Source organism: Camelus bactrianus, chromosome 3 (genome assembly GCF_048773025.1).
Source record: "Camelus bactrianus isolate YW-2024 breed Bactrian camel chromosome 3, ASM4877302v1, whole genome shotgun sequence".
In the NCBI taxonomy this organism is placed as follows: domain Eukaryota; kingdom Metazoa; phylum Chordata; class Mammalia; order Artiodactyla; family Camelidae; genus Camelus; species Camelus bactrianus.
In genome coordinates, this window is record NC_133541.1 from 26,467,063 (window position 1) to 26,480,747 (window position 13,685).

General features: G+C 36.6%; 1 protein-coding gene and 1 non-coding gene across 6 annotated transcripts in view; both read left to right on the plus strand.

The window, feature by feature from the left end:
- Positions 1–13,685, plus strand: part of SPEF2 (sperm flagellar 2) — a 157,000-nt gene that overhangs the window by 101,226 nt on the left and 42,089 nt on the right. For all 5 annotated transcript variants that reach the window (XM_074357016.1, XM_074357011.1, XM_074356987.1 and 2 more), the window contains 2 exons: positions 3,582–3,733; positions 7,400–7,580. In XM_074357016.1, the coding sequence (XP_074213117.1) occupies positions 3,582–3,733; positions 7,400–7,580 (333 nt within the window). The remainder of the gene's footprint in view (positions 1–3,581; positions 3,734–7,399; positions 7,581–13,685) is intronic.
- On the plus strand, positions 4,499–4,602 carry LOC123617021 (U6 spliceosomal RNA). The gene has a single exon (XR_006725113.1). It is a non-coding gene; the product is annotated as a U6 spliceosomal RNA (small nuclear RNA).

The window sequence follows — 13,685 nt, forward strand, 5'->3', positions numbered from 1 at the left end:
GAAGAATCCTGTCTATGGTTTAGTCCTGCTGAAGGGAACATGAAGGCTATCTACATGAGTATTTTTTCCTAAGAAAATAGCTGTAAGGATGGAGAGTAGGAAAGAAGGAGTTACGGCAGGAAATGAGAAGGCTTAGCTGACAGTCACCAGGGCTAGTGAATAATAGGTGTTCAATAGATCTTTGTTCAACAAATGACCATGAATGCAAGTATTTCTAAGACTCCAAGGGACAACCTCCTGGGTCAGGGGCAGCTTGGACCACAAGAAGCAGAAATCTGAGAGGTTTCTAGCTCTGGGGGCCAGGTGGGAGCCTATAAGTCATGGAGTGTGCAGAAGATTAAGGTGGGACACCCAGCAGCCTAAATCAGCCTGGGGAACATCCTGGGGACCCCAGTTTGGGCAAGCAGAGACCGAATGTTGGAACAGATGTGTTAGAAACTTATGGTAGAAATAACTGAAATCCAAAAGTGAAGGCAAAGGCGTTAGAGAATTATTGTGAGTCATTCTCATTTGTCTATGTGCCTCTTTTGGAAATGGTATAACTTTTGCCCCGCAATACCAATATTTAAGGCCCTCACCCCGAGAAACAGGATCCACATCTAAAACCAATGGGGAAAAAGAGGGTAAAGGAAAGGGCAGCAAGTAAAGGCCGATATGTATTAAATTCTTACTCTGTACGTGCCAGGCACTGTTCTGAGAATTTTTCATGTACGAGACATTAAACCTTCACAACAACCCTATGCTGTAAATTCTCCCATAATCCTCAGTTCTCAGATGGGGAAACAGAGGCAAACATAGATGAAGTGCCACACACCAGCAAGTGGGAGAGCTGGGATTTGGACTAAGGACGTCTACTCCTGGGCCAGTAGCCCTAACCACTGCTTTCTTATCGCTGTTCACATAGTTAAAGGTTAGCCACGTAGAACGGAAAAATCCTTGTCCTGCACTGATAGACAGGATCCTATAAAAACTAAAGCTGTAACCTGTAGGAAGGTAGTCGATTTCAGTTCAATAAATGAAGAAAGAGCCTAATGATCAGCATTGACTACCAAATAACAGACTTTTCAGGCACTTGAGCTGCTCGTCCAAGAGCTCATAAGCAGACGCTTGCACATTTTTGTGGAGGGGAAGGAATCTTCCATGGAAATTTTCAAGGGCCTGTGGCTAAATAACTGTTTCCCAAAGTGGGTTCCATAGAACACTAGTCCTACACGATGTTTCATAAAACAAGGACTCAATGATCAAAAGATGTTGGGAAGTGCTGAGTACTCTACCCTTCCTTCCCTCTCCCTGGGAGACTGACAAGCATGTCGACATATCAAGACATTAAGATGCCCTGCAATAAGGAAACTCTTCTGGTACGTTAACCCAGTATTTCAGAAACTATTTGACTTTGCAGTTTTCGTTTGTTTTATCCCCAATGTGGTGTTCATTAACAGCCTATTGGACAAGTTTTCTGCAAAATACATTTTAGAAAATGCTCTTCTGGATGATTTCTAAGATTTCTTTCAAAACTAAGATTCTGCAATAAGAGAAACAATAAAGCATTATTTACTAGTTGTCGTAAAGGTGAGAGGACCCCTGATCAATTCTGCTTATATGAGAATTCTGGATATATAATGGCATCTTGTTCATAGTTACCTATATAACAAATCAAATTATGTCCCCCAAAATAAATTAATATTCTATATAAAATATAGACAAGGTTAGCCTAAGGCATACATACCACCACTGTCTCAAATATCAGTTGTATAAAATAGGAGGTACTAAACTGAATCATAATTAAAGAGTTTAGTTCTCTAAGTTAAGGAGGAAATAATTTTCTGATTTCTAAATATATTTACTAAATAATGTAGGGCTATGGTTTGATGAATAATAATTTCTGGTAGCTTCACAGCACTTCTCCTCTACTACCCAAAGTTATTTGTCAATATCCAGTTTGTACCAATTGAGTTTACATTTGCATGCTACTCATTGTAAATGTGGTATTGTGCAGATTCTCATGAGCTTAGTTTATAAGACTATTTGTATAAGACATCTATTGTCAAACTATGAGATTAGTTCATATGTGAATATTTAGAAACTCCATTTGGTTTCTCTGCAGGGAAAGAGAAAAATGTTTCATTTTCCTAATATTCCAAAATGCTAGTTTGAAGTTATTTAGACATATATCTACATTTAAAATCTGAGTATTTAAAACATGTTCTATAATTTAAGACAATATATGGATGGTAATTTTATTTAAAACATAGACTTAAATTAACCAGATGAATTTCTTCCTGTTTCAGTCATTAAGCTAGAAAAGTTTAACAATGCAGAGAACAGCTTTTCAGGAACAGTTTGGCTTCCCCTTTTCTGTATCAAAAACAAACCTATTGAAGCCATGCTTATCTTTTGTTGCAGACTACAATGCAAAGCAGACATTTATTTGTTCAAAACCATGAATATGGCAGGACAAGACAATTTCTTGATGTTTTATGAAATAAATGGCAATATTAATTGCTTGATGAATACAGGGATCCCTTCATAAATATTCTGGGTTAGATTCAGCTAAAGGGCTTTGAACATTGGGTCAGTTTTGTTTTTTTTAGAAATGAGGCTTTCTGTAATTAACTAGCTGTCACAGAATACATCTGCGAAAGAGCTTCAATCTTTGAACCCTCAGGTACTGGTTTAAGTAGCCCGACCAACTAAAGCAGAATGGAGGTCATGATTATACCACCAGAAAGCAGCACAGATATGTCAACTGGTCTAACACCTGATGGGAGAGCAGGTTGGAACACTCGTGGTCTACGTTTGTGTAATCAGCACTGCAGAGTATCTCACCACGCAAACACTTCATCATTACTGCAGAGGGAAATGACCTGGCTGGCAGGAAGTCACTTGTGAAAAACAGATGCTCCTCTGTTCTTCTCCGTTTCCCTCAAGACGCTTCCTGGCAAAGCCAGCAGAGGGGTTTCCCTGTGAGTGTGGAGGAGTGGTGTCCCCTCCCTTCACACTGAGCAAGAACAGAAACTGTGAAAGAGAACTATTCATTATCAATTTACGTCACCAGTTGTTATTTCTCCACAACTACATTACATAGTCTTATAGGACCAAAGCCTAGTCTTATTTTGTATTTCAGTGTTTTATATCTGTATCTGTATTATGTATTTGTATGTATAATATTTTTGTTATCTCCTAAATCAATGAATATGTTCCCTGTGACAGAAGACACTCACATGTTGGTGAATGTATTGATTGATTGAATACAGCACACAGGAAGAACTCCTAATGTCAAAATAATGAATGATATACGCTACTTCAGCCATCATACAATCCTTTGTCACCATATTAAGAGCATGAGAATTTCATGTTAAGTGGAATTATACTCAATAAGTACAGAGAATGCAAACTCATCAATTTTCTTTAATTTTTAGGGAATTTTAGATATACATTTGAAGCCAATTCTCTTCCTTTATTTCCAGAAAGCTGATTCTAACCTAAATGTTTTAGAATAGTGCTTACAGAGCTTATATGGAAAACATGCACATATCAGCTTGTTCTTTCTTGGGTATTAACATTCTCATTTGCTATTAAAGGCAGAACTGAACCGTTTCCAAGATACAAAGATACTTCTTCAAGATTATTACAGGGGAATGGAATGTAAAATCCCAACAGACGACACTAAGAGATTTATTCGCATCCCATTGGTCCAACTGGATAGTAAAGATATTTTGGAATTCCAGCTTAGGTAAGGCGGGGCTATCATTTTGCACTGTAATTAGTCTGAACATACAGCTTTGTAATTTTAAATTGAATTCCACTAATATAAACCGCACTCCTATGTCTGCAAACCCCAAATCAAAAAAAAAAACAAAAAACAAAAAAAACCAAGAAACCTCTGAAACCTGAATCTTTTTTCTAAATTTGATTTAAGACTATTGATATGAATATGGGATATTATTTATCCCAACAGTAATGAATATTTACTCATTTTCATTGCAGAGATATAGTGTGTTTTGTTATAGAGTGCTTCCAACAGACTTCTGGGGATATTAGGGAATACTTAGTATTCTGAAAGACTTTTGATTACAAAGTTTTCTGGTAAGGGATCAGGACTCTCTACCACTTTCATGAAAGGTCCCAAGCTGTTCTGTGTGTGTATGTGTGTGTGTGGGTGTGGGTGCGCACGGGTGCACTGACATTATATAAATGAACATGGAAGGCATTATGAGTCTCCTTTTACAGGTTAGGGAATTTAGAAACAGTAAAGACTCAGTCATATGTGATTATGACTTCATAAGACTGAAACTTATTAACAGTCTAACCTCAGATTCCCCCCAGCAAGAAAATAAACTTGGTGGTAAGTGTGGAAGAAAAATTATATTTTCAGCCAAAGACTCTGGTGGAATACAAAAATTTGTAAATATTTTTTTTTAGACCCAATAGGTAGGGGCAGGGGAGGGGCAAGTTCCTAAACCCTGAGAAGCAATGGACAGATAGAAAAATGTCTCTAGTGCTCACTTTGGCAGCAAATATACTAAAATTGAAACCATACAGAGATTAGCATGGCCTCTGCACAAGGATGACATGCAAATTCGTGAATCGTTCCATATTTTTAAGGAATATATATATATATATATATATATATATATATATATAACTGAATATATATATGTGTATATATATATATAACTGAACCACTATGCTGAACACCAAAAATTAACACAACGTTGTAAACCGACTATACTTCAGTAAAAAAAAGTCTTTAAGAAATGAGGGGTGGGAGTGATGATAATTCCTGTGATGTCTTTCCCAGCTATAAAACATTTAAAGAGGGCAAATAGTAAGAATTAAAATAAATTAAAGTAATGAAAAAACCCTCAAAATCCTTAAAAATTAAATGAATTAATTAAAAATAAGTGAATAAAATAGACTTAAGAATTAAAGTAATATTTTCTCGTGATGACCAGTAAGCAGATCACAAGAAAATAAGATGCTGTGATTGTGGAAAGGAGAAAAAGAAAGAAGTTAGATTAAAAACAATTAATATATAGACACTGAGAGTTAAATTTAAATCTCCAAGGAGATGAATTACATATTATAGATTGAAAGTAGTGTGTGTACTTTATTTTACTGGCTTGCTCAGTCAATACAGATAGCTGGAGTTGCACAAACTAATATAGGGTAGTGAACAGGTTTTGGAGTCAGATAGATCCAATTTCAACCCTCAGGCTGTTATTTACCAGTTATATTACCAGTTAAGTAAATTAAAGCAATTTATCTGGTTGGGAGTCACCCCAACTCTCTTAAGCCTTGGTTTCCTTATCTGTAAAGAAGAGCTGTTGTGAAGATTACAGAAAGTGAAATCCTCAAAACATGTAGTACCATGTCTGAGAGTCGGAAGACTTGAGACCTAGTCCCAGTAACGCTCAGTAAGTGGTGATTACATTACCTTATCGTGTAATATGGTAACACCCTAGTCTTACTTAGTGCACTGTTTTAATTGTGAATATCACGTGTTCTTGCCTCATTTGTTTTACCCTCTCTCATTCCAAGAAGGACTTGAAATGGCCTGAGCACCACAGGATTACACAGTGATCTGAGGCCCATTTCTCTCTGGGCCTCTTCCATCTGGTCCATGATGGTCTTCCGTCATGTCCCCATCAGGACCACATATAAGCAAGAAAAGCAAGGAGGAAAGTCTATAACCTCTTCTTGACCCAAGTACAAGAACAATGTTGAACTCAGCAAGCTGCTGAAAGAGAACTTTGACATTAAAAACAATAAAAAGTTCCCAAAGTGATATGAACCATCAGAGTCATCAGAAGAGGCCAAGTTTCCCTGTCCGCAGTAGCAGTGCAATCTGTTCTTAGCACAAAATAGCAAGCCAGGTGTAATGAGGAAGCTATTAATGTTGGTTAGTAGAATGAAACAGGCAAAAGAACAGCCAGTTCTTATTTTCTGCAAAACAACTCTGCACCAATCTCAACCTCAAATCATGCTAGGAGTATCTCCTGAAACTCAGCCAATCCATGCATCAACCAACCAACCAATCTCTTTAGTGTGTATAAGGGAACAAGCACATTGTTAAGCATTTTCCCATAGCTTGTCTATTTTATCCCTCCAACATCTTAATTATAATAATAATAATAATGGTTATAACCAATATTTTATAACAATAATAGTAATATTATTATCATATTTGTATTATTCCGGAAGGAGTGAAGTCTCAGAAAGTCGTGACATGCCCCTGTTTGCATCTACTGAGAGCTGGAGAGCTAGCTAGCCTAGAACTTTCCCCAGTAAATGAATTCTAAACCCAAATTCCTTTTCTAAATGATCTACCACCTAAAGCAAGATGTTGGGAAATGCATGTTGTCCTGCATTAAACATCTAGAGATGATCACACAGTCTTTACCTTAACATAGTAGACACGTGAGTCTCATGTGTCTCAGTGACCAAGACTGAGCATCAACTGATTATTAAAATGTAAACTGTCCTGTGGGTAGGCGTATCCTGAGTTGTAGAGCCTCAACACATTGCCTTGATAGGCATGGTGCAGTGTCAGAATTCCAAGCACTAAAAGAATCAAAGAGCCAAGTTCAAAAAACCTCCTCTGATGCTTCTAAACCAGGCCATGCCGACTGTTTGCTGGAGTCCACAATCAGCTTTCTGCATCACCGCTCTGTTTCCCAGCAACTTAAGTTTGCCAAACCAAATGCTTATTCCTTTTCCAATTTCAGCCAAGGCATCCTCGGAACCCCTCTCTGCCCATTCCTCACCCAAACAGCAGCTCTAAAATCTCTACATAGAGGCAGCAATATGGTGGAGAGCAAGGGAAGAGAAAGCTTACTGGTGTTCCCACAGCACTTTACAGAACATAGAGCCAGCCTTCATCTCCCATATTCAAGGGTGGAGAGGGTGGCACTCTCATTGCCTCCATGGGACACCCCCTTGCAGAACTCACATCTGTCATATCCTGCTTTTTAACTGCCCACTTTAGGAAGCCAAGCACTAGTCATCTTAAAGAAGCGATGCCCACTTCTGTTTGGTTTGCTTTTCATGCCTCATTTATTCCTTGTTGGAAGTTTATGCCCTGGATACGTTTCAAAATTGCGTTTCTTTATAATTGTCATTGTTTACTCTCCCTCCTCATAATTACTGAGAATTAAACCTAAAAAAGTATGTGTTAGTATTGCTTATTTCTAGTTTCCTCTTGTTATTAAGACTTCCTAGACCATAAAAATCTGATTATAGCTTTTCATAGTCTTTTCTCCATTTAAAGAATTCTTTCAAGAAAACTTTGAAAATTGAGATTAAAACAAGACAACAACATTCACAAAGTAACATGGTCACAAAAATAGAATTCTGTGAAATAAAATCTCAATGTTTCTTTTTTGTTTGTTTCCCCAAGAATTCCCCTAGTTCCTCGAAGATCTGTTTCTCCGGATTCAGCTGCATCCAGACCAAAAACGAAAGCCATACTGAAGGGCAAGATCGATTACTCGCTGGAAAATGTAGAGTTAAACTTTGAGGCCGATGAGAAGACGGTAATTGACACATGGCAGCAGGCTTCTTTAGCAATATCTCACATGGTAAGCAGTGCTTATTTCTACATTTCCTTTCAGTTATACCCGTTCATTAAATTTCAAAGTTGGTCAATTGCTAGGAATAGAAAACTTACACAATGTTCACAATATAAATCTATACCTCTAAGAAGTGGTCTTTTTTTATTATTATTATTCTGAAAGCAGTAGGAAGTGAAACCAATCAACCAGCAAATACATGAGGTCAAAAAGGAGTAAACCGACATTTAGATTCTTTTCTGTGCTGGACCAGGATTCCAAGTGCAGGGGTCTAAAGGGCCAATCAGGAAGTGTCAATGAGGTGGGTCAAGCATAAGGAAATAGGGAGGGGTAGGACTGTGGCTAAGTGGAAGTAACACCCCTATCTAGAGAGCCATGTGCTACTCCACCCTGACCAACTTTACCATCTAAGAATGGGACCCAGTATGGCCAAATTTCCCCATTGTAAAGCCAGAAACTTGGATTTTCATGTGAAACCTACTGATTTTAACAGATCAGAAATGAAATCTGATTTTTAAAAATTTACAGAGCCAAGTGAAATGTACATCTGCCCTCTAGGCCTCTAGTTTACAACCTCTGCTAGGCATTTTACACAAGTCACCTATGGGGTAGATGTTATTATCCTCTTCACGATGAAAAACTCAGATTCAGGAAGGTTAAGAAACTTGCCCAAGTTCACTCAGTAGGTAAATGTCGGAGATGAGATTTGAACCTTGTTCTATGTGACTTCAAAGTTCATGTCCTTTCCACCTTCCCTGGGAGACAAAGAAATGATAGTCCCTGCCTGCAAGAAGCCTGTACCAAGTCAAAGGAGAAAGGAAAAGCATACAGATAACATTAATCTAAGCAGAGACCTCACCCATACAGGAGGTGTGTGCGGAGTTTAGCTCGGATGACCTTGTTTCCTCATCCTTCAGATCCTGAGTCCACCGATGTGGTTTCTGTTTTCATTCTGTGCCAAGCCTTCTTTGAGTTTCCCTAAAATACCCCATTCAAACAGACAGCAGTGCCAACTTTCCAAAAGATTTCGTGGAAAAGATACTGCATCACAATAAGCACTTCTTTTTTTCTTTTTCAATTTTTTCAATTTTTTTAAAATTGAAGTTTAGTTGATTTACAATGTGTTAGGTCCGCACCTGCCAAGCTCTTCATCTGCCCCTTCCCAGTCCTACCCACCCCCAACATCCCTGGGAAAGAAAACTTCCATCTTGCCATTTTAGTAATCACTTTCTTGATTTTCTTAAGAGTTTTATTACCCAAGTCTGTATCTCTAAATGGTATAGTTGAGCTTTGCTTGCTTTTGAGCTTTAAATAAATAGACTCATTGTTTTTGTCTTTTTGTGTCTTCTTTTGCTCCCCAGTATTTATGAAATTCATCCCATGCTGTTGGGTATAGCTGTATTCTCTTCCTTTTTGTTGCTGTATGCATTTTATAAATGTCACACAGTTTATCTGACTAGTCGGCTACCGATTCACATCTGGGCTTCTATGCTCGGTGCCGTCATGGGTAGTGCTGCTCTGAGCATTTGTGTACGTGTCCACTGGTGCGGATGTGAACACATAACTGCTGGGTATATATCTAGGGGTATGTGCTGTCTGCAGTGACAGTAGGTAATACCATATACATAATACTTCAGTTTTCACAGGTAATACTAAATCCTTTCCTCAATTTCACTGCAGTATCATCTTCATCAAAGATTAGGTGACGACATATCATAAATTAGGTCTGTTGCATTACTTCATTTGTTTATCCTTGTACACAAACCACACAATATCACACCATTTATTTGTTATCTGGATGAGCAAATCTTCCCACCTTATCATCTGCCAAGAACATTTAGCTCTTCTTGACTCTGATTTTTCATATAAATTTTCTAGTCAGCTTGTCACGATTCACAAAAATATTGGCTGTAGATTTTTTTTTCAGATAATATTTTTCAAATTATGGAAATCTCTTTTCACATCTAGCTTACTATGAGGACTTTTTCATGAGCTGTATTATCAAATGCTTTTTCTGAATCTATTGAGATTATCACTTGGTGTTTTCTCCATTTTCTATTAATGTAAAGTAATATATTTGGTCAATTTTCTAATGTTAAACTTACATCACATCCCTGGACTAAGTCCAAGCATTGTAATAAAGCATCATTCTTCTTACATATTGCTGGATTTATTTTGCTAATAATTTGTTTAGGATTTTTTAATCTTTGTAGAGAAGAGAGAAGATTCTTGAATTTCTGTCTCGCATGCTGTTCTTGTTAACTTTTAGTGTCAGGTAGTACTAATCTCATAAACCCAGTTGGATGTTTCCCTCTTTCTGGTCTTTGCAAGATTTTGAGGAAGTTGGAATTATTTCTTCTTGAAATGATTGGTAGAATTCACCAGTAAGCCATCTCAGCCTATAGTTCTATAGGCAGTTTGTAGGAAGGATTTTTGTTCCTCCCCCACCCCCACCTCCGCCCCCAAGGATTCATTTTCTTTGATAGATATAGGACACTTCTATTTTCTGTCTGTTCTTGGCAGGAACTTAGGTTGGTTTCTGTAACTTTTATTTTGCTAGGAATTTTTCCATTTCTAAATTTTCAAATTTATTGGCATGATGTTGCTTAAAATATCTTCTTATGTTTGTGTTAATATTTGCAGTATATATTTGCTGTCCCCTTTGCCAATTCTGATGCTGATTTTTGGTGCTTTTGCCCTTCCTTAGCTTAACTCAGCCAGAAGTTTATCAATTATATCTATCATCTTTTCACAGAATTAACTTTTAACTTCACTAATTTACTTTACTGTGTTTTTTTTCAATCTTCATTTTACTTTTTTCTCATTCTTTCCTTTGGATTTATTCTGCCATATTTCTCTAGGGCTTTGAGATGGATGATAGCTTGGTGAATTTTCAGTCTTTTTTCCTAATATATGCATCTGTTACTTTAAAGTTCCCTCAGTGATTTGCTTTAACTGCATCTCAAAAGTTTTGTAATGATGGTATTTTCCTTGTCATACAGCCAAAGCATTCTAGAAGTATATTTTTAGTTTTCAAAATGGTATGTTGATTTCTAGTTTAATTATATTTTAATCAGAGGTCACACTCTCAGTGAAATTTTTGAAATTTGCTTTGTTGTGAATTTCAGAAATGTTCTGTGTGTCCTTAAAATATATATTTCATTGTTTTATATATATATATGTTTGTATATAAGTGTTTTATATATAAGTTGCATATAGTTATTATTTTATTTATTATATATTTGTATTTAAATATATAAATAAATATTATATATCTCATTTTGTAAATCTTCTTTATCTTCATTAAATTTGTTTTCTCCTTCTTTGAGTTGTTAAGAGAGGTATGATAAATTATCCACTGTGAAAGTGTATTTATTAATTTCTCTCTATAGTTTTGTCAATTTTTACTTTACATATATTTTAAAGTCATGGCATTGGGTATATACAAATTTTAAATTGTTAAGTCTTTCTGGTGAATTGAACCTTTTCTTGTTCTGAGGTAACCTTTATCTATAATTCTTTTGGGGGAGAAATTATACTTTTAGATATCATTTACATGTTATATATTTTTTCATAATTTCTGTATCTTTCCTTTCTTGCTTTCTTCTCCTCTCCAGAAGTTTGGAAGTAATACATTCCATTACTGTTCTCTTAGTGGTCACCCTAGGAATTGCACCATGAATTATTAACTCATCAAAGTCTAAACATTATGTAGTCAATCATTATCTCTAGAGTTAACACTAAGTGAATTAATGTATGTTACTTCCAAACTAATATAGGGAAAAACAAAATAATTTAAAATATTCAATCCAAAATAAGAAAAGAAAGGAGGGTAAAAAATGATTCAGGATAAGCAATACAAATAAGAGTCACAAAGTAAGAGACTAGATTTATACCTCAAATATCTCCACAGCTACATTAAATTTAAAAGGACAAAATAGTCCAGATAAAGGAAAAGGATTGATTGATTGATTGTTTTTTCTAAAGCATATCATGCTTATAAGAGTGCAGAAATGATTTTCCATTCTTGACCTGAGAGGAAAATGGGGTAGTGTGATGACCTTCAGGAGCCATGGTAGAGCCTCAAACCCTCCACCTAGAGGCTCAGAACTCTGTGTCTTAGTTGGTTCCATCTCAGCAAACGCTCTGTAGACTGACTAGGTATTGCTTTCTGCTCATTCCATGGGCATTACCAATTTCACTACCTTGGTAATGTCATGTTTCTTTCTTAAAATATGCTCCTCCTTTCATTTACTTAAATCCTCTACTTTCTTGAAATCTTTAGAACTAGCTCCTCCCTTGATTCCTGACCGGTTGGTTGCCTGTGTCCTGAAACCCTAGCCCTCTATGATCACATGCTCTTCCGGTGCTTGTAGTGGTTACTGTCTCTCCCACTCTTGGCTCTCAGTATCTAGGGTATTGTTTGTCATTTCTATCTCATTAGTGTTTTCCTGAATACTTAGCTAGAGTCTAAAGCTTTCTGATTATACTACACCTAGCATAATGCCCACTCCTAACATAATACTGAGTCCTTAGTACATTCTTGAGATGCTGCTGCTGCTGCTATACTGGTGACACCGATGTTCACATCAATGATGATGGCAGTGGCAATGATGATCATCACAAAGCCCACAACTACCAAGCACCAGAGAGTAGGAAACCAGATGTACAAGTAAATTACTAAAAAAAAAAAAGATGAATTATTCTTATTAAACAGCATAAACATAATTTATAAGTCTTATGAATCCCATTAAAATTACTTGAGGAAAGGAGATTTTAAATATTACATTATTAGAAAAAGAATATTATACAGCACAAAGAGCACTGGCTACACCTATTGATTAAGCTGTGTGATTTTAGGGAAATCACTTAACTTCTCTGAGTCTTTGATTCCTTGTCTGTGACATGGGAGATATTCTACCTCTCTTTCCTTTCTGGAATAGTTGAGAAGATCCAATGAAATAATGTTCATGAAAGTTTTAGAAACTAAATATAATAGATCATAATGTTAAGAAATGTATTCAAACTGTACCACTTATTTTGTGAACTTCTAAAAACCAAGAGAAACATGCACAGGAGGAAGGCTTGTTTAGTATTTAATATTTGTAATAATCACACTTGAATCCTGCTTTTATGTTTCTAATAGACTTTTATGACTTTGATATTATAGGACCTTGGGGGAACTTTTAAGTTTCAAATGAGACTGGTCTGATTCAGTAAATTGTTGCAAGGAGAACAGAACCAGCTGAGATCAGGGCAATTGAGAACATTTTAACATGGGCCATTTTCTACACAGCAGTTTTACCATTTAGTATGTTATGTTAATTTTTAGCAAAACTTTCTTCTAATTAGCGGGTACGCAATGATTTCAAAGAAACAAGTCGTGTTTAACACCTACAATGTCTAAAGCATCATTTCTAGAGCTTCGCTAGCCTTACAAGCTAGATTGTTGGATGTACTGTGAGTTATGCTAATTTTTGAAAGAAATCCAAAGGTGTTTGAGGGAAGTGGACCAGAAAAATGTGGATGATGATAGTTATCATCATCATCATCATCATCATCACCACCACAAGGCTGTTTACAAAGAAGAAAAATCCAATTTTAAAGGAAATTGCTATCTTACCGTGCTTTGCGAGAACAGATTCAAAAATGAATTGCTTGCAATTTCGAGGGGAATGTTAACAAGTCTGCTTTCAGCTTTACCAAGAATTTGAAAGTATGGTATACATCGTGAAATCCGTTTTTATCAAAAGAGCATCTGATTAAAACACACACACACACAAAAACCGGCTTGCTCTCTGAAACCTTTCTGCATCCCTCCAAGGCTCTGCTGATACTGAAGACGCTGTAGTGTATTCTGTGGCATATGGTTATTTTAAAACAAATTCCATCAATTAATAAACATTTCCCAAGCCTCTTCTCTGAGCAGAGCACAGGTGGAGAAGACCAAGAAGCAGGGCTGGCTCAGCTCTCAGGAGCTCTCTGTCCTTCTGGAGATGGGAGATGAGGCTTAAACCTTCTTAGAACATTTGGGGACAGTTCCATGCTGATCATGGAGTGTGGAGTTTGGCAGGAATCTAGAGAGGGCGGGTATTGGCTGGTCTATCTCTCTCA